Below are 23,348 nucleotides of genomic sequence, written 5' to 3'. Positions count from 1 at the left end.
ATACACGCATTTCGTACATCTCTATCTTTCACCATAATATTGTAACGAATGTGAAACTGATCTTTTAAATATTTGAATAGCTAGAAAACAAATGCCTTCTTCTCTTGTTTTATAGATACGCGACAAAAGTCAGTCAGTCTTATATTGACAGTTAAACAGCAAACATTGTATCTCAATAAACTATATATTGCTCTTGCTTTCTTTTACTGCTGTTAATTGTGGTGTTATTATTTCTAATATAAGTGTGTTATCATTGTAGTGTATAAGTGATATTAATTTAAGATACCAATCACTACAATATTATTATAGCGAAATATTGAGCATAAGCCCATTATTGGCAGTACCCTATTATCGATGATCAGATCAAAGATCTTTTAGCGTCTGGGTGCCGAACCTTCAGCCCGAGTCCGTTCCCATAAAATCCTAAGCATTCGATTTCCCTTATGCTGGCTTGGAATGGATTTGTCCATAGTACCAATTTCATGTATTGTTCGACATACCACAATTTGGTCATGAGAGGATGTGGTTTCTTACCCAGCCTTCCTGAGAAGACATCCAGTTCTTCCTACAAACAGAGCCAAAAATTTAAACTTTCAGGTGCAGATTCTTTCATATATTTATACTGAAAAATAAATAAATTTATATATACTTTTGAATCATAGGTATAATTAAAATCTACTCAAATAAATGAGATAAAAAAATAATAATTAAGTCGCATCACTCCAAAATAATTAAATTTATCAATAAAATTTTTAAGTCAAAATTAAATTAATTACACATTAATTCAATGGTTTACATAAATTAATTATTTATAAATATACCTAATTTTTAATCAATTAAATAAAGTACTAATGAAATGTAACCGTTGAATAATATAAAAAATGAATGTATATATATATAAATGTAATTATATTTAAACTATTCCACATTTGATAATTATTATAATAATATATAAAATGTGAATTATAAATAATATACGTGGTGATAAAATCCAAATGAATAAAGAGACACTACAAAGAGTTATTGTATATTTATGTACATTTCTAACAGTTTAATTAATTAATAACTAATTTATAATTAATTACTTACTTAATTAATTAATTATTGTTTATAATTAAATAAAAACTAAATTAATTTATATTTAAATAAAATAAAAAAGAAAAAAAAGGAATGCACTCGATACATTTTTTAAGTTACAAATAATTCGAGTTATGACGCGAATGATGAACTTTGGCAAGGCTTAATAGTTTCTTTCCTTTTATTTTAATATTTTTGTTGATATTTCTCTTTGCATTATTTATTCGTTTATTAAAAATAATTAAATTATAATTTTAATGGTTCATTCATATCAAAGACAAACGTATATCTTTTATAGTTCGTAGTATTTACGCTCACTAGTATAAAAAAAAAAAAAAAAAAAACATTGATTGCACTAGTCACATTGAGTACAACTATATAGTTAAATGTTTTATTTAAATATTAGTTTTATATTTTTTTAATAATTATTATTTTAATATAATTGTTTGTTTGTATTTTTTTTTTTTATTCATTTACGATATTGATGAAATTTATTTTACTTCGAATTGATTATAATTATAATTATAATTTTACTATCAATGTGTAAAAAAAATATGGCTTATTGTATTTTTAATAAAAAATAAACGAAAAAAATATTTTTATTTTTTTTTTTTTGTTTAATTTTAATTATATTTATATATGTATATTTTGTTTTCGTTTTTATTTTGACGTAAGCATTTACGACAAAGCAAAAAATCGATTATTTCTTTTTTTAAACTTTACGATTTTATTTTTTTCGATTAATTCAAAATTATAATAATCATATCGTTAATCGTTATTCTGTTAATCAGTGACGAATTTAATTAAATTTTCTGAGCATACATTTTTTTTTACGTCGTAATATTTTTATTATTAAATTTTGTTGCATAATTTTATTCAAATGTATGTTTAAATATAAAAAAAAAATTAAGATGTAAATATCGTTGTTACAATAAAAATATTGAATTATTAATTATTTAAGTTTTTTATTTATAAATGATAATACTTTAAGCCGCACAAAGTAATTAATTAATTAATTAATTAATTAATTAATTTATATAATAAAATACTTATGTTTTGATATTGTAAATATAAACGATATTTTCGCGGAAACTTAATTATTTTTTGATCCTGTATCATAATTATACAAATAAAATACTTTTACAAAAATATTATAACGTAAAAAAAATTATGAGTTGGCAATGAACCTGGTAAAAAATAGTCAGATATGATCATATATCATCTTATATAAATACTTAAGTCTGATAAAATTAAAAAAATTACTCCATTTGATCGCATACGACCATGTGAGTACAGACATAAATATATGTGACCATATTTGTTCATATATATCCACGTAGAAGTATGGATAATCATATATGCACATATATAGTCATATATAAGTGTATATGAACATATAGGCATACATAATTATGTTGAGTCATATACGATCAAATAGGAAATTTTTTTTGTACCTTTTATATGTTCACATATTTATTAATATAATTCGTATGATATCATATATAACCATATATAATTTTATATGATTCGATGGAATCATATTAGTAAACATATGAAAAACATATCTGATCATATATGAAGTCATGGTTATATATGCTTATATTTTGCTATATATAAACAGCGATAATTGTGTCTGGTCATATGTGATCAGATGAGACTTCTCGTATCTGTTATAAATTCTAGATTTCCATATAAATTAAAAAATATGATCCTGCTTGATCATAGATATCATATATGTTCATATTTGGAATTCAGGTATAACCATATATAATCTTATATGATCGAACGGAATCATATTAGTAATTATGAATGTCTAGTTTATATGAATACAAAAAATTATCTTATCTGATCATATATGAAGAGATGATAACATATGATTATATTATGCTATATATAAATAGATATGGACATATGTGTCTAGTCATATATGATCAGATAAGACGATTTTTCATTTCTGATAGATTCTAGATATCCATAATTAACAAATATGATCATGCTTGACCATTGATATCATATATGTTCATATTTTAAAGTTATATATAACCATATATAATTTTATATGATCGAGCGGAATCATAGTATTTATGAATGCCTAGTTTATACGGGTACAAAAAATTGTCTTATGTGATCATATATGATGATTATATATGTTCATATTTTGCTATATATAAATAGATATGGACATATGTGTCTAGTCATATATGATCAGATGAGACGATTTTTCATTTCTGATAAATTCTAGATATCCATATAAATTTCCAAATATGATCCTGCTTGACCATTGATATCATATATGTTCATATTTCAAAGTCATATATGACCATATATAAATTTATGATCCAACGGAATCAGTATTTATGAATGCCTAGTTTATAGATAACGAATACAAAAAATTGTCTTATCTGATCATATATTAATACATGATTATATATGACAATATCTGAGTAATTTTTCCTTATGAAATTTGTTCGATTGATTACAAAATTTGAGTACGAATTTCAAATTCGTGTAAAAAAATAATATAATAAAAATAAAAATATAATTATAAAGATTATCGATACGAAAATTATTATTTTATCTTCCTCGTTTTTTTAAGTAATTGTTAAAAATTTAATTAAGTATACTCATTTAGTACACTACATTTTTTACTAATAAAACAATGGACACGTGGTTAAATTTGTATGTTTGTTTCCAAGGCTGACTTACAGTACTAATTATAATAATTAAACTAACAATTAGAATATTGATAAGAATAATAATAATATACTAAAGGAATAATTCAGTCATCGTTAACTCTAAATAAAACTGTCATCAAGACAAGCTGGTACGATGCAAATCCCTTTTTAAAAATAATTATAAAAAAAAAACCCGTTAAAAAAAATAATAACTTAACTTATTACAAACTAATTAAAAAATTAAACAGATAATTAAATTAATGAGAAGTATTATCGTACGAACAAACATTATTTTCGTTATTAAAAATGATTAATTATTTAAATTTTGACAATCTAATTATTAAAGAAATTAATAAATTTGATCGCAAATTTTATCATTTAATTATCATCGAATAAAATAAAAAGGAAGCACGATTGTTAACATAAAATTTTGATAACAAAATTAATAATTAACTTATTAATTACGTGGTTAACATAAAACTTAAAAAAAATTAAATTATAATTAAACGTCATTACTAAAATACATTTAAATGATAATGATATTAATAATGATGATAACAATTATAATATTAATATAAAATTTGCGATCGAATGAAACATTAATGAGATTAATTAAAAAAATCTTAACATTGAATCACTTGAAACTGTTAGCGCGGCAGCCTTATTAGCAATTCATATTTAAACGTATTATAGATAAGATTAATTATTAATTAATTATTTATAATTAATTATTAATAATTGTTTCTTATTATATAATTACTTAAATTAATGTTGTAATTTATGTTGTATCAAATCGTTTATGTTTACGTTAACAATTAATTGTTTAAGGGGCACACATCATTATTTTCTTTTGTTTTATTTTCTTTACTTTTTTTTATCTTAAAGTCTTTAGATGTAAGCACTCATTTTTATTTTCACATATGACATTTTTTTTTTAATTATTTTCGGCACTGATTTGTTTATTTGAATGTAATTTATTAGCCGTCTTCCTTTGGTGGTGTGAACCAGCCTTAAAAAAAAATTAATCAATTAATATTTAATCAATTTAATTAATCAATACTAAGGGTATTTTTGGACAGTGCTCCCATTTTTAAAAAATATTCAATTACTTCAACTGCCATAACTGTAAAAAACCGGTGTAAGTTCAGGCGGTGTAAGTGTTAAAATTTCAGGTGTTAAAATAACACCGCCACCGGTGTAAATATTCTTTACTGGTGTTAAAAAAATTTCCCGGTATTAAAATACATTTTTTTCTAATTTCTATACAAGGAATTTTTGTTTTACACCGATTTAACACTGGTATTTTAACACCACCTACACCAGTGTTATTTCATTTTAACACCGCGTTGTGTTAAATTGAGTCCATTTTTAACACCGCTTTTTTTACAGTGAACGGGCGCAGTTTACCCCGTTTTACACTGGCATTACTCCGTCTTTACACCTCTTTAACACCGTTATTTTAACACCACACGGTGTTAAATCGAGTCCATTTTTAACACCGCTCTTTTTACAGTAAACGGACGCAATTTACACCGTTTTTGCACTGGTATTACTCCGTCTTTACACCTATTTAACACCGGTATTTTAACACCACACGGTGTTAAATTGAGTCCATTTTTAACACCGCTCTCTTTACAGTGTATTTAAAAAAAATTTTGACATTAATTGAAAAAAGGACAACGTAATTGCAATTCTACTGAGATGTAGATTTAAAAAAAAAATAGTTTTTATCAGTGAAGAGTTTAACGAAATTTTACTAAAATCTTCACGTCAATTTTATAATTAGAATTTTAAAATTTCGTTTGACAGATTGACAATAAGTGTAAGTGTAAATAATTGTTTTTTAAATCTATTTATAGGCGAAATTGTTCGTTTTATAATTAATGCTTCAAATATTTCTTAATTAATTAGTAAAATTTGAATACTATAACAGTTGAGTCATTGAATATTTTTAAAAAATAGGAGGCACTGTTTGAGAATACTCTTTAATAAAAATAATTAATTAGTAAATGAATTAAATGAAATTACCATTTTTTTCGTGTATCTGCACCAAGGATTTAAATGATTGTTGGGCACGTGCAAGACTATATTGACCTTGTCCGCCACAATTTTTACCGGCTCCACTGGCACCCTGAAATTGTATACGGGCTTTGCCCTTAACTAAGGTCGCTGATATCTGCATTATCACTGCCTCAACTGTATACGCAGAACTCCAGCCTTGTTTTGTGAGCAATTCCATACAAATAGCTCCTCCCACCAGTACGTAACCACCGGATATTATGGGATGAACTACTCGCACAAACGGTGGTTCAAAAGGATACGCTTCCTAATAATTTAAAAAAAGAAATTTTAATTAACATTATTTATTAATTATTTGACCCTTTGAACACAAAAGTTTATGATAAACTTGTAATTTTGTAATTAATCTAAACTAAAGTAAACCTGGGACATGATAAAATTTTAGAGAATATTTTTTCTTTATAAAAAACTAAAAATTTAAAAAGTCATGTCTCAGAATTAATCGATTGAAAATTAATTTTTAATAAAAATAAAAAATTCTTTGAATCTAGACAACGATATTTGGAAAATTTGAATAGATAAAATATTAAAATATGAATTTACATGCATTTTATCCAATTTACATTCCTACTTTTGTGTAATTTTTTTTTTATTTTTATAAATTAATTTATAGATTTTTTGTAGAATCTTGAAAAATATCCCAATGTTTTGAAATTTTTTTACACCTGGAATTATCTCTAACCTTTGAGCGGTAGTTGATAAGCTTCAAAATTTTTTTAGTTCGTTGTACCTTTGATTACATTCATGTTTTCAAACTTAAAAATAGCTACGTTTTATTTATAAACAAGAGTTTTTTTAAATTTTATTCAGGATTATGTCCAATAAAATCAATTAATTCAGGTAGGATTCAACGTAAGTGACTGATAGAAGAATTAAATGAGTTTCGACTCAGATCAGAGCGTTTATAGATAAAATATCCGAGGAAAATGTTAAAAATTGTATTTTTTCAATGATTTGTTAATAATATTATTTAGACCAAATACCGAATTGTACAACATTATGTGAGGATCGAAAGAGATCACAAAGACGATTGGTTAAAATGATTTTGAACGTTCGCCTGCGTTTTGGTCTCCGGATAAAATATCTCTGCGACAAAAGATTAAAAAAAAAAATAGTTTTATTCTTAGATTCGGTCTACTGCGTTTTGGGTCCAAGACGAGAAATTTCAGGGATGACTTTCAAGGTCAACCGCTTTTTTTCGCCTATTAAAGCATATGGATAAGGAATTTCCAATGAATTAATAATATTATTAGAGAACATTAATTAGCTTGTTATCGTGCTGTGCTCTTTTCATCACGGATTTTGTGTGTTTATTCAAAAATAGACCAACACATAAGTTTGTTATCGTGCTGTGCCCTTTTATCACGAATATTGTGTGCACAATTTCCTCATGATTTTATGAATGATTTTTCTCATGATTGTGTGCGCGATTGTCTCATGATTTTGTGCGCGACTTTTCCATTATTTTATATAAAATTAGTCAGAATAGTTTCCTAGGACCTCAAAACGTTAACATTTGATGAACATTCGATTTTCGCAAATCAGAGTGCAAACATTTACTTGCCGAATTTTTCGAAAATCATCAATTTTCTTAGCGGGAAGTTAAAAAAATAAAAATTAGAGTATATAGTTAATTTATACATATAAATATGAAATTACCTTAAACATCATATTAAGGAGAATACTGTCTTTGCCTTCTTTTTCTTTAAGAAGTACCAAATCTTTGTGCAATGGTGAATCAGGATCAACACACATTAACCTGATATTCCATTCATATAAACTGTCGTTCACCAATTCTATGCTATACATTCCTAATAAAATAAAAAAAAAATTTGTAAATATTCATACACTTTTTTTTGACTTAATAAATAAATATTAAGAATTAATAAAATAAAGATAATTAAAGAATATATATAAAAACCTTTTTTAAAACTGTCGCTTCTGTAAATATCACGCAATTCTTTCATAAGTCTATCAGTAGCTTGCACACTACCCGACACAGAACCTCTTAAATAATCTTGCCTCTGATTTTGCCGCAACCTTTCTAACGTTGCTAAGTGTTCTAAATCCATGTCGTCAGCCTTTATATATTTAAAAAAAAATAATAATCAATAAAATTTAGTACGGAAAAATAATGGATTAAACTTAAAGATGTAAATATTTTTATCGATGTAGTGTCTCTTACCTTACTCTTCTTGTTAGCTTCACCCTCGTCCATATCTAAATGAAGATCCTCCTCAGACTCACTTTCTTCGTCTTCCTCAATATCCTCGGTATCCTCAGCTTCCATTCGTTGTGCCACAACAGCGGTTGCAGCGGCTCCTAATCTCAGAGGATCTAATGCCGTTCTTAATCTCTCTACATCCGGTGGCTCGGGTATCGAATGAAGGCGACATAGTTCTTTCAATAGTATTCCTACTTGATTAATAACGTGATTGTCACGACCCGTTGTGTTACTTAATATTTGTACGGCATTTGTGACACTAGTTTCTTCGGACTCTGCAAACCAGACTGGTGGAGTCGAAGGATAAGTTTCCTGTTGAAAAAAAAATTTCTTTCGTTAATACTCTGATCAATTTAATTATTTTAAATGGATATAAAAATTACATACATGTTTTTTTTTAAGAAAAATAAGTATTTTTATCTTACTAATTAATTTTTAAGGTAATAAAAAATTTTGTACCAGACAAATAATTAAAATGAAGCCTAATTATTATCTATATCATTAAGAGAATAAGGAAAATTTTGTTCCAGCCATAGATATATGATAGAATAAGTTAATGTTAGTAAATTTGGTATCGTTAGAAAGGTCCTGACTTGAATTTGTGCCTTTTCATAATTTAAACTCTTTCTTATTACCGAGTATTGAGATACATAAATTTATTTGTATCATTCAAATTACGCGGGAAAAAAAACCATCGTATTAATTTTCTATAAATAAATTAATATTTTAATTATTCTGTCACTGAATATGACTGAATATATATAAATATTATATATATAATTAAGAGAAAATAAAAAATTTAGTCTATGCCTCGTCTTCGATAATAAAAATTTAAAAATTTGAATTTGGTATCAGTAAAAAAAATTAGAAGACAAAAAAAAATTTGACCGTGTAGATTTTTTTTTCTATAATCCCACGATTATACAATCATCGAAATCAATAAATTTGCGAGTTAATGATGAGATTTGTCTCATTAAATTCCGATAATAATAGAACTGAACAAAAGATTCTAGTTTATTGTCTAGTAGATTTTACTGAACATTTAAATTCAAATATTTTTTAAATTTGGTAGTAAAACTCAAGCAGTTGCTAGTGGCTGTGATTACTCGTTATTTTTAGTAATAATAAAAATTTAATTTTAAAAAATATTCCATTGAATCCGAAGAAATAAATAATTAACGTGTTAATAAAAAATATCATTAATAATTTAAAAACAAAAAATAATACGCACTAGAAATGATGTAATAAAAAAATTTAAGTCGCACGTAAAAGCCACATAACCAAAAAAGTATACAATTTTTTTTTAAATTTAAAAATAAAAAGCTTACTATTGTTTTTTTCAAAAATGACCAATAACTTGCAAATTATTAAGTCATTAGAAATAAATTAAATCCTTCATGAATAAACGATTCCGTAAATGGGTTCATTGGTTCAATAAAGATTTAGATTAATTACAGTTGATAAATAATTAATGAAATAAATTAATGATTCTAATTGATAGCGTAGTAAATTATTAACATTTAATATCAATATTATTATTATTATTATTTTTAATAACAATAATGAATACCGCAGACCTTTGTCTACAGTTTGGACTTTTTTTGATAGTGAATTTGTGATTGAAGTATATGGGGGCTTTACCCTCAATATATATATATATACATATATATATATACACAATTACATGTTTAGTTTAGTTGATTTACATGAATACGACAAAAAAATACCTCGAAAAAAAGAGCATAAAAAAAATAATAAATTCAAATGAATAAATAAATTTTAAATATTTGAATTTATGAATAATGAAAATGATGATGATAATTATTAATATTTGAATTGAAATAATATTAACTAGAGTAATAACATAAATATTATTGTTTCTTTGTCTGAAGTAAATTTATAAATAATTAATAACGTGTAAATAAGATTGCAATAATGAATCATGGGGCAGGAAATATCGAGGAGTGAATTTAAAAATCCAGGATTTGGTTTTAAAATAAAGTAGATCTGTGGAGTAATTAAAATAAATATAATAATATAATAACTTACGGTAATGTTGGCGTGAATTTCGTATTTCTTTCCATTTTTACCGACAAATCTGCAGCTGAGTTCATCCACACTCGCGGACATTATCTGAAACCTTTCATGGCTTTTCGGGAAAACAGACTCAAGAGTTTTTATCTCCTGCTTGAGTGTATTCAAGCAAGCCATTTGGGGTATTACCGTACGAATTAACAACTTTTTATTCGACGGTTATTAACACTCAGTTCTGATAATAAATAAACACCAACACCGATTTGCACAGGGTCCACTCCGATTACTCTCTGACAAAATGGCGAAAGCTACTGAATTACTTCGAGATTTTCCGTAATTATTCGTTTTCACTCGTATCACATTTCCAAATATATATATTTACATTCGGTCTTATTAATGTTACGCCATCTACTGTTTTTTTGAAATTATATTTGAGCGGCAAAATTTAAAAGTCGTTTTAATAGTTTTTAATTTTTAAATGTTATGAGTGTAAATGTTGCAGAGATCAGACGATAAATTTTAAATAAATAAATAAATGAAAATAAAGAAATTTAAAAAAATGCGCGTACTAAATTTTCATTGATCTAAATACGCATTTTTTAATTTTCATTTCATTAAATTTTAATGATCCTGAAGTTAGCAAACAATCAACAATTTTTGAATTTTTTTCAACAATTCAATTTAAGAAAAAAAAACTAAAAATATGCACGTGTAGAAAATTTAAAAAACTATAGGTGCAATATTTTGAAATATTTTTTTTTTATAATTTATCGTTTTGAAAAAAATCAAAAAATTATTAGACGTCGGCTACTTTCAGTATCATTAAATTTTATTTATTTATTTCAAAATTAAAAAATTTCTACTTTTGTCAGTTACGTTCACACTCATGAAAGTTTATAATAAAAATAACTAGTGTGAATGTAACTGACAAGTGTAAATTTTTCAAATTTTGAAATCAATTAATAAAATGGAGTGGAATAAAAATTTAAAAATTCGTATTTAAATAAATGAGGAAACTGTACGATGATCCTGAAGTTAGACACTTAACAATTTTTGAATTTTTTCCAACAATTTATCTAAAAAACTAAAAATATGCACATGTAGAAAATTTGAAAAACCATGAGTGCAATTTTTAAAAAATATTTTTTTATTCAAATTTATCATTTAAAAAAAAAAATTTATTAGACATCGGCTAACTTCAGTATCATTCCGTACGCACATTTTTTCAATTTAATTAATTAGCTAATTGATTAATTAATACTATTTATTTAAAATTTATAAATTGTCTCGTGTCTCCTACATTCACACTTATAAAAAATAATAAATTATTTTGCAAGTAATTATTTTAGAAATTAAAAACTATTTTTATCATATTTGTGATTTGAAATTTGCCGCCTTAAATTTAAAAATTTTTTTGCTTACTCAGGTTTTGAAAGTTATAATGATTATCAAATTAAATTACAATGGCTTTGAGCTTAAAGTAATTTCTAAATTGATTTTCAAGTAGTTATTAAGTGGATTTTAATTGTAAAACATTTTTCAAATTTCCTCAGTGATAAAGTATGGAAAGATAATGTAGATATAATACGTTACAATATCAAGATCAAGAATAATGAGATATGAATTATCATGATCAATGGAAAATTCTGTGTAAAATTGCGCTCCTTGATAAGTGCCATAAAAGTATTTTTTAATACAAAAATAATTTTACTCATACACACATGTATTAGTCGATACTTACCACAAGTTAATTACTGAAAATCATTTGTCGTATTGAATCTTGACATTTAGCTAAAATTTTGAATTTTAATTACTCAAACTTCATATATCTCTGTAAATATGGATTTAAGAGATTCGACTTATAGGAACTTTTTTGTAGAAGACTAAATTTCCTACAAAAAATGTCACATACTTTTTTTTCTAAATGTCAACCGTTTACTAGTTAACAGCAAAAAACCAAAAATTTCATAGGAAATTAGACTTTCAAGACTTCCACGTGGACTGTAGTTGAAGGTACCGCTAAGCACATACAGACTTTTTCAAAAAACATAAAATTCTATTTAAATAAAACTTCAAGCCAATAAGATACGTTAATATGGGGCTAATTTTTAATCAATATAAAGAAATTGTTCGATTCTCTGTACAAAAATCAATCTTTATTCCGATATATATTTTATTTAATATTTCTCTTTACTAAATATTCGAAATATTATTTCGAACAGTGTTGTATTTGAATCGTAGTATATATATTTAAGTTGAGTTCAAAATATGTATATGTTTACTTAAGGGAAGGAAAGCTAGCATGGATCAAATTTTATGACCTTAGGTACTTGGGTCGATGAGAGATTAAGGCCCATGTTCCAAGTAAATACAAGGCAATATGTTTTTCTTCATTTGCACACATATAGGGGAGGGAAGGGCAAAACGGGGTACTTAAGGAAGTACCAAGTTTTCGAAGACTTAAATACACTAAATCTTTTTTTTTTAAAGATATTCAAAGTAAATAGAAAAAATTTTCAGTTACTGTCAAAAAAAAAAAATTTCAGTTTTGCGGACAGAACAGGATACTAGTCCAGTCGATGCGCACGAAAAAAATGGTCAAAGATCATTTTTTCGGTGGGTAAAGATCGATTTTGAAAAATTTTTTTGCACACCTCGAACGCTAAGCGCAGAGGTAGTGCTCTACTGTCGTCAAATGTCAAAGCAGGGTTGTCGTTAACTTTTTTTAAAATGCTAGAAAAAATATAAGAAAAAAAGTTTATTTTCTTTAAATAAATTAATACTTTAATTATTCTGTCACTAAATATGACTGAATGTCACTGAATATATATCTATCTTATTTATATCGCGTTACTGATTCCAAAATGACAGATTTTTATACTCCCTTTTGGTTTTAGGAAGCTTCTCAAAGCCAAAAAAGTGCGCATAGAAAAAAAAAGGATTCATTAACACAAAAAATCTTTACTCGCCTAAAGAAAATTTTTACTTACCCCAAGAAATTTTTTGCATAGTGAATTGAAAACAAAAATTTATTTAGTACTAGAAAAAATTACTTAGTGCAAGGAATTATTTCTTGACCAAAAAAATCTTTTCTCGCCCCAAGACAATTTTTGTATTTAATTTGATAATGCATAAAATTTCTTGTTGCCAAATAAAATTTTTTGCGGCAAGAAATTTTTTTTTTCTGCGTATTTTATAAATTTAGTAGTGATATTTAGGCAGTCACGTAGTGACTGCAGGTTGCTCGTATAAGATTATTCAATCTTACTAGATATATGTCTATATATAATGGCTAAAAAAATGATTAAAACTCAAAAGCATTTTTTATATATTCAACATTTAATTATAGCAACGCGATAATTACAAAAGTATTAAATTTATTTTTACTTATTGATAAATATTTGTTGTTTTTATCATTTCTTCGCAGCCATTTTTGTTGTCCTCTTATCCTCGTTTACATTCTTCTTCTTCTTCTTCTTCTTCTTCTTCTTCTTCTTCATCAGCAAACTTCTTTTTATTAATGTATATAATAAATAAAATAACTAAAATCATGCATACTGTCACTGGAATATGTTTTTATTTTTTTTTTTCTACCTAACGTATTTATTTTTTTTTACAGTTTAATATTCAATTGTAAATATACGAAAATAATAAAAATAAATCCATTTTCCTATTATTTTTTAAAATGATTTTAAAAACTCATAACTGAAGTAATTTTTATTTTGACGCTAAAAATGTTTCTGGTAAAAAAATAATTTTACAACAGTAAACTTATAAAATTTCATTTATTTATTTATTTAAATTTAATGTCATATAAATTATAATTAGTAATACAAAAAATTAGTCTTGAATTTACTAAAAACTATAAAAATAATAATTATCATAAATATTACAATTGAATATTTAATAAAGCGGCCAAGTCCATAGTCTTCAAAATGGCAATTAATTTATTTTTAAATTAAATTTTATTATATTAATTTAATATAAATAAAATATACCAACTTATTATTAATTATTAATCATACCTATTGTTTACTGTTACATCTAAGCAACGTCTTAATGCAAATCTATATATATATATATATATATATAGGAATTTACGATATTAATGTTAATTTAGTTCTATTTTTTTCCTCTCTCTCTTTATTTACAAGTTTTCAATAATGAAAACATTTTCAAACATTTATTTACTCATTCATTTATCATTATTATTATTTTAATTATATTATACAATTTTTTTCTGAGACTAATGACTTTTACAGTATACACACTATTGATTCCTTAAATTTTCTCTTATTTTTATTCATTAAACATCCACTTTATTTCCTTGTCCGTAATTTATTTTTATTACTTAAGGTAGTTCTGTACAGTTTACTTTTTAAATTCAAATTTAAATTCAAATTTTTAATTCATTATTTGATAATAGAAAATTTACATAACATTTAAAATTATCTTAAGAAATATTTAGCACATAATTAATAATAATTAACTGCCACAACTACCTTAAAGTTATTCTTTAATTTTAATTAATCCTTCAAGAAAGTGTTCAAAAAAATGTAATTCATTTTTATGTTCAAGTGACAGTCCGTAATTTATACTCGACAAATATTCATGATACTGTTGATTTATAGGGTAATTTTGAATGTTTCATTCAATTTTTCATCAACTCATTGCTCTAGAGAATTAAAAAAAATTTTAATGTGTATTATTTTTTTTGAAAATTAATTATAGAGATGTCGATTGTATGAAACAATAACGCGAAAAATTGTCAGATATTCCCGGGTAAAAAAATCATTTTTCATAATGAATTTAGATATAAATTCCATCTCGAAACTCAGATTGTGACACAAGTATGACTTTCATCATGAATTTGTATCATCAAGAGTAAAATTTAAATCCAAGTGATCCGAAGTTCATTCACTAAATTAATTTTACAATCGAAAATGATTTACGTGAATCAAGTACTTGATAGAAGAAGTTTATTAGTAATTTCTGAATTGATAAAATAGACAAAAGATTTAATTCATTAAAAATTCAGTCAAGTTTCTATCGAAGTCATCCCAAGTCTAATTCAAAAACGTAATAAATTAATTTTATAATTGGTACTGATTTACTAGACGAAAAGTTGGAGTAAATTCATGATGAAAGTCATATTTGTCTCACGATTTGAGTTTCGTGATGAAATTCAGATCTAAATTCATTATCCCTGATTAAACAACTGAATTCGATCGAATTAAACAGAATTAAATTTTTAATTCTATTTAATTCAGTTAAATTCTATTAATTCGGTATCTCACTTAAAAATGAATTCTGTCTAATTCGGCAGGAAAACCAGAATTTGTCCAAATTAAAACGAATTTAAATAATTCTATTCGGTTTAAGGGCATTCTCAGAGAGTGCCCCCCACTTTTTAAAAATATGCAATGACTTTCAACAGTCATAACCGTATTAAAATTTTATTAATTAATTAAAAAAAAATTAAAACCTTAATTGAAAAAAGGACAACGTAGTCGTAATTTCGCTGAGATATAGAATTTGAAAAAAATTACTTACAATTGATATCAGTTAGGAGTTAAACGAAATTTGTTGAATAAATTTTAGCCGCCAAAATTTAAAAATTCGAATTATAAAATTGACATGACGATTTTACTGAAATTTATTTAATGAATTTTGTTTAACTCCTAATTGATATCAAGTGTAAATAATTTTTTTTTAAATCTATATATCGGCGAAATTACGACCACGTTGTCCTTTTTTCAATTAATGCTATAATTTTTTTTAAATTAATTGATATAAATTTGATACGCTTATGACAGTTCAAAATCATTGAAAATTTATAAAAAGTGGGGGGGCATTGTCTGAGAATGGCCTTAATTCTGATTAATTCGAAAATAATTCTGCAATTTCTGGTTCTGAATCCGAATTAAACTGAATTAAAACGAATTTGAAATTTTTAAATCGGTTTTATTCTGTTTAATTCAAATTCTAATTTTCAATTTAGTTGAATTCTGTTTTGCAAAATTCGACAGAATATAACAGAATTAAAATTTTTTCTCCTCGACGGGTGGAAAGCGTCAACTTTCGTCCCGCTGTGCAAAACGAAGTTGCCGCTTTCCGCCTCCGTCGAGGAGAAAAATAGCATACACTCCTCGGGAAGTAAATAAGAAAGCCTCAGATCACATGTTTGTTGACCTCGGCTTCGCCTCGGCCAACAATTACATGTGATCTGAGACATTTCTTACTTTACTTCCCTCAGTGTGTAATATACTATTAATTCGGTCGAATTCAGTTGTTTAATCAGGGATGAACGAAAATTTTTTTTACACTATTGTTGGGAAGAAAAATAAACAAGTGAAGAAAAATATAAATTTATATCATATAGATATGATTATATATCAATGGAAGGGTCGGTATTGATAAATTTAATTATGGTCATAGATGAATATATATAATCATTAGGGCGCGTCATTCCAGAACAACATTTATTGACAAATAATATAGCAATCATTCAATTTAATTTTGTCATTTAATTTTTTTAGATTAAATTTATTATGAAAGAAAAATATTTACAAATATGTATATTTATGTGACTCAACAATTAAAATACACAAACTGTGGCACGTATTAATTACTTTTTTTTTTTTTACTTTGTTTCTTTCATACTTATTTTTGCTTCATTTTATAATTTAAAAAAATATGGTACCGAAAAATAAAACATCAAATTAAGTAACAAACTTATAAATTAAAAATTTTCATTTCATTTTAAATGATATATTAATTTTTATTTATATGAAACCAACTGGTGATTAAAACGAATATATCACTATTTCTTTGCATATATTGTCATTAAATAATATAAACATTTGAAATAAAAATAAATTTTTGAAATAAGTAAAAAAAAAAGTAATAATAATCAATATTTATAATTTATGTTACTTTTTATAATAAATATATGAAACAATAAATTCTCAGATTATAAAATATGAAAAATATCTATTAGTTTAAATTTAAAATGTGATGCATCATATATTTAGGTATATAACTAAATCTAATTTATGAAAAAAAATGTTATTACATTTAAATTTTCATCTAGATTTTTAAATTTTAAAATTAAAATAATGAAAAATTAACTTTATAGGCAAACAAATATAATACATTATAATACAGACAATCTTGCTCATTATATAAATATTTATATAATTACTATAAAATATAAGACAATATATTTTAGATGCAGTATATTGTACAAATGTAATTTAAATTAAATTATTATATTTATTTAGAAATCATATTAATTGAATTAACAAGTTCATTAATTTAATTTTTTTTTTTTAACACAACATAAATTCAAGTCATTAATATTTTAATGCTGAAGAATTAATGAATTCATTTAATGAGTGATCATTTAATTTTTATATTTTACAGTAAAATTCAAAAATTTTTAGAACATCGTCACTAATTTAGAGATAATTTTTAAATTACTGATGGAATTAATTATAAAAAATAATAATCATATTTTGAATATTAATTCAATTATGTGAAAAAATTAAATAACAAAATAAATACCCATGACAAAAATAAATTTTTAAAGAATTCGGATGTGAAACTCATAAATTTAAGACAGTAGAGAATTTTGGGTGGTGCATCCCTACAGAGAATTTCTTTACATTATAAAATCTCAAAGTTTTTCCCTAGACGATTTAACTCGACAGATAAATTTTTACATCGCAACAACTCTACAGAAGATTATTTTCTCATCGTTCCATCTCTGCATGAGAACATCTCTCATATTAAAAGTCTCTACAGGATCAACTCTACAGCGATAATTTTTACATGGCGCTAAGTTCAAACAGTAGAATTTTTGTTTTTACATTTTATTTATATATTTTATTTGTGTCGGAATGAGTCGTCACTTTTGTAATATTTAAATAATTTAATTTCACTTTCATTCATTCTTTCTTTTATATAACAAACCAACTTTATTAATAAAATGTCAAAACAAAAATTCTATTGTTTGAATTTACCGCCATGTAAAAATGATCGCTCTAGAGTTGATCTCTGTAGAGTTTATCTCTGTAAAGATTTTTAATATGAGAGATGTTCTCATGCAGAGATGGAACGATGAGAAAATAATCTTCTGTAGAGTTGTTGCGATGAAAAATTTATCTGTAGAGTTGATTCGTCTAGAGAAAAACTTTGTGAGATTTTATAATCTAAAGAAATTCTCTTTAGGAATGCACCGCACCCTTAATTTTGAGTTAAACGACAGAATTAAAAATAATTTTTATACAATAGTGTATGAAGATTAATGTTAAGGTATTTTAAATAATTTTTGTGATAATTTTAAAAAATTTACAAAAATATCAAAAGTTATTCACATAAAACCCACAAATAATAATATATTAATTTTTTCTCAATCAGAACTTGTAACGAAAACCATTCACACAAAATAATAATTTAATTTTTTTAAATTCCACAAGTTTCCATTGTCTTAAATTCACAAAATTTTTGTTTTTACTCATAAGTTTAGTCTAAAAAAATTTATAATACTAAACATTACATGTTAACTTCTCTATTATACTGTATCATTAAGTTTTATAGTAATTATTGTTATTATGTTATGAAAATTATATAAATGATATAAATTATAACAGCAAAATTGTACAAGTATTATTAAGGGCGTTCTCTGACAGAACCCCCCACTTTTTGAAATATTCCATGACCTTAAACTGTCATAACAGTATACAAATTTTAAAAAAATTGCAGCATTAATTGAAAAAAGGATGACGCAGTTACAATTGTCGCCGAAATATAAATTTAAAAAAAAATTACTCACAGTTAAAATCAATAAGGAGTTAAACGAAATTTATTAAATAAATTTCAGTAAAATCTTCATGACAGCATTATAATTTGATGATCCTAGTTCATGACGACTCTCAGTAATTTTAAGAATATATATCTCAGTGAAATTGTAAGTGCGTTGTTCTTTTTTCAATTAATGGTTTAGTTTTTTTTAAATTAATTAATAAAATTTTAATATTGTTGACAGTTCAAGATCATTGAAAAATTTTTGAAAAGTGGGGGGCACTGTCTGAGAATGCCCTTAGAAAATTTTCTTTCAAAGTTAGCAGACAGATATACTGTCAGTAATTTAATAAAATTTTAAATTAAGAAAAAATAAAAAAAAAGTTGCGTCTAATCTAATGAAATTGATGTGATTCTTTGGACTTTTACCTTCAACTGTAACTCATTACATCGTATTTATTTTATTTAATTATTTTATTTATTTATCATTATTATTTTATGTTTATTAATAATATTATAATTTATTATAATAATATTTACAGCGTTACACCATACAGCTTAAGTGATATTTACAACTGATCGTTATTTTTTTCTTATATTAACGAATCACGTTTAAAAAAAATACACTTTTATTATTATTCATATTTAACCTTTATCATTATTGTTTTTTTTTTTTTTTAAATTTTTTTTTAAATTCATTTTCATGTAGAAAAGCAAATTAACTAGTAATTAATAAGGAAAATAGAGGTGTATTATTACTATTATTATTGTTAACGTTAATATTATTTTTACTATTATTTAATAAATAGACAACTGATAAAGAAAGAAAAATAATTAAAACAAAAATACTTAAATTATTTTTTGTTTAATTTGCATTCACGTTTAAATTAATTTTACTTTAATTATCAATAATTATAAATTATAAATATAAAATAAATAAAATAAAATTAATTTACATGACTAAATAATTAAAATAATTATCAATGAAAATAATTAAATCATAGCAAAATTAAAGCTACAAAGTCGTATAATTAAATTTAATTAATCAATTAATTTTTTTTTATTTATTTATATTAATATAAACGTTAATAATGAAATAATAAAATGTGAAATGTGAAATGCAATTACACCTCTAAATTCACTAAAATAATAAGTCATTTAAATTAATATTAATTATTATTTTATTTAAATATTTTTACTTTTATTTATTTGCTTACTTTTATTTTTTAGTTAATTAATTAATTAATTCTTTTTCTTATTTATTTCAGTCATTAATGTGAAGATGAGAGCAGCATTTTCCATGTCGCGATGTTTCGCTGATGTTAAAAAAAGCCTTACGTGCAGGCACGAACTGTTTTTTTTTTAAATTTCATATTTTATTTAATTTTTTAAAAATTATTTTAATAATTACCGCACACTTGTTTTTTACAAATTAATATTTATATTCTATTTGAATGTCATATTTTTTTAAATTGAGTCAATATATTTTTATTTAGCAATAAATATAAATAATTAAGTAAATCAACATGAGAAGAAAATAAATTGATTTTTTAAATAAATAAACACAGCACGTGCCACTTTACCACACGCGACACTTGACAAACGACACTTTTAATTATATTTTGTTTATTGATTTATCATTATTATTATTACTAATGTTATTTTTTATTATTATTATTGTTGTCGTTATTATTCATTATTTTATTATTATTAAAATGCCGAATGGTAGTAATCGTAAGTGGGCCAGTAAGGCTGGAGCCAATCCTAGCTTGTACGTTGTCGTTTTTTTGATGGATGCTCTTCATTTGAATGAGCTGTTGTTGGAGGCATTGCCATATTTCTGAACATATATTTCATTTGAGGCATGTATTTCATTATATTTCTCACATGGATTAATGGCAATTCGTCACTCAGTGATGAACATTTACCAGCTTCTAATAATTTCTTCATTTGTAATCTAATAAAAAAAAATTAAATATTAATTTATTTATTATTTTTTAATAATTTACAGTCGACTGCCCGTTATAAGCCTCTTTCCCTAAATCGGCAGGTACTGAGTCCAAACAGCTTCCCTACTTAACCACTTTTTTGAGTTTCGTACCAGACAGCCCGTTATAAGCCTCCGTTAAAATTCTCGAAATTATAAACTAACAATAGGAACAAAATATCAAAATTAATGATGAAAATTTACTATCGATCTTTCGCGGATAATAATTTAATAAATATTAAGTAAAATATAATTTATTGTTGATAATTTTAATGATTAATTACAATTAAAGCTTCTGTTACAATTTAAAAGTTTTATTGAGCATTATGTTGATCAATAACAATTATTATTATTATTACTGTAATTAATACCGTTGTCATTATAATTTTTTCCAGTACAATTATTATTTGTGTAAAAAGATAAGTATTTATTTTAGCGCCATAAGCACTAGAAAAATTGGGAAACTGACGTATGCAACAAAACGTAAATATGACGTTTAAAATCATACCCTGATTAAACAACTGAATTCGATCGAATTAAACAGAATTAAATTTTTAATTCTATTTAATTCAGTTAAATTCTGTTAATTCGGTACCTAACTTAAAATTGAATTCTGTCTAATTTGGCAAGAAAACGAGAATTTGTCCAAATTAAAACGAATTTAAATAATTCTATTCGGTTTAATTCTGATTAATTCGAAAATAATTCTGCAATTTCTGGTTCTGAATCCGAATTAAACTGAATTAGAACGAATTTGAAATTTTTAAATCGGTTTTATTCTGTTTAATTCAAATTCAAATTTTCAATTCAGTTGAATTCTGTTTTCCAGAATTCGATAGAGTATAACAGAATTAAAATTTTTAATTCGGTCGACTTCAGTTGTTTAGTCAGGGTATTAAACGAAACAGGCTTATAACGAGTAGTCGAGAACAAAACTAAACGCACGGTAGTGGGGAGACTGTAATTACAATAAAAATTTCCCCGTCCCCTAGACCAGGCTTATGGCGGGTAGTCGACTGTATTTAAAATTTTTTAATTATAAATTCTCATTTATGAATTCGAGGTAAGTAAACATCATATAAATGTGACTAAAAAAATTTCTTATTATAATTATTATGAAATATTTAATAAGAATTACAAAATTTAAGTAAATATTTAACTTGACATTAATTCAATTACAATGGATACTTATTTTCAAATCTGCCAATAACTCAAAGTTCAAATATTTAAATTTATAAAATTGATTTTAAAAAACAAGGCGTCTTATATTTGCTCTAGGTGCCAATGACCGGTGATAATTATTGTAAGCTCTGAGAAATTTTTAAAATTATAAATATCGAGTGATAAAAAAAATAAAATGAATAATATCAGTCTGCAAAATTTATGATTAATTTCAATTTTAAAAAATTCTAATATAAAAGAAAATAGTAATAGAAATATTTGGTTTTATTAAATTCGATCGAAATAATATTTGCACACTTCTACTTGATTTGTTAATGAATTAAAAGAATATTTAGATCAACGATTAATAACCAAAACTGTAATTTAATTTTATGAAAATCAATTTAGTATGTAAAGTTATATTTATCTTTTGTAATTGACCTATTTAATTGGTAATAAAATTATGAATTATACCATTTATAGAAATTTTATAAAAATATATACTAGAAATAATATTTAGAAAATTCAATTAATATTTTAGTTCAAATATTAAACTAAAATAAGCGTTCAATTCTAAGTCATAAAATAATATATCCATTTAATTGAATTAATTAATTAAGTACTTAGAATAAAATAATATTTGTTTTATAATTAATTAAAGTTAACTTTTAATTGACATAAAGGTCAAAAAGTCAAGCTCCAATTTTTTATGTAAAAATAGTCTTCTCATTTTTTTTTTTTTTTATAGTCCAGAGTTTAAAAAAACTTTTTTAAAAATAGTATCAAACCTTTACTATAATGAGAATTTATATAAACATAATTAAAGTAATAATATAGTATTATATATATTATATATATTGATAAACATAATTACCTATTTCCTTGATATAAATCAAGACCAAGTACCTCCGTAATGACTTGCCGACAATTATTAATATCACATGCTGGAAAATACTGCGATACAAAATCCGGTAATGTCATTAACAGTTCGGAATAAATATAAGGTTTGAAATTAATACAGGGCACTAATTTTTCTTCGACAAGTGCTTTTTGTATTCCATAAGGTTGGACATGAGACGAAGCTGATATCATTGCATCTGGTATAGTTATTAACTGCTTTCTTCCATGTGAATCTCTGTAAACAAAATATATTATTTAATTAGTTGATTACGAGCAACCTGCAGTCACTATGTGACTGCCCAAATATCACTACTAAATTTATAAAATACGCAGAAAAAAGATTTCTTGCCGCAAAAAATTTTAATTTGCACCAAGAAATTTTATGCATTATCAATTAAATACAAAA

General features: G+C 24.3%; 2 protein-coding genes across 8 annotated transcripts in view; both read right to left on the bottom strand.

Moving 5' to 3' along the window:
* Nucleotides 1-1,015: 1,015 nt before the first annotated feature.
* Nucleotides 1,016-10,400, bottom strand: LOC130669642 (ubiquitin-conjugating enzyme E2 Q2). Its single transcript, XM_057472648.1, has 6 exons — nucleotides 10,105-10,400; nucleotides 8,017-8,367; nucleotides 7,753-7,912; nucleotides 7,491-7,642; nucleotides 5,781-6,078; nucleotides 1,016-4,761 (listed from the first exon to the last, which is right to left on the bottom strand). The coding sequence occupies exons 1-6, from the start codon at nucleotides 10,264-10,266 to the stop codon at nucleotides 4,730-4,732; spliced, it is 1,155 nt and encodes a 384-aa protein (XP_057328631.1). The 5' UTR covers nucleotides 10,267-10,400; the 3' UTR covers nucleotides 1,016-4,729.
* A 9,500-nt stretch (nucleotides 10,401-19,900) lies between these two features.
* Nucleotides 19,901-23,348, bottom strand: part of LOC130677979 (uncharacterized) — a 39,476-nt gene continuing 36,028 nt past the window's right edge. For 3 of the 7 annotated variants that reach the window (XM_057484939.1, XM_057484968.1, XM_057484975.1), the window contains 2 exons: nucleotides 22,917-23,177; nucleotides 19,903-20,851 (listed from right to left, as the gene is read on the bottom strand). In XM_057484939.1, coding sequence (XP_057340922.1) covers nucleotides 20,659-20,851; nucleotides 22,917-23,177 — 454 coding nt within the window. In that variant the 3' untranslated portion in view covers nucleotides 19,903-20,658. Of the gene's footprint in view, nucleotides 20,852-22,916; nucleotides 23,178-23,348 lie in introns of all 7 variants that reach the window. The other 4 variants (XM_057484933.1, XM_057484925.1, XM_057484948.1 and 1 more) reach the window with 3 other exon arrangements.

Source organism: Microplitis mediator, chromosome 1 (assembly GCF_029852145.1).
Source record: "Microplitis mediator isolate UGA2020A chromosome 1, iyMicMedi2.1, whole genome shotgun sequence".
Taxonomy (NCBI): Eukaryota; Metazoa; Arthropoda; class Insecta; order Hymenoptera; family Braconidae; genus Microplitis; species Microplitis mediator.
This window is presented reverse-complemented; position numbering and strand designations above follow the sequence as displayed.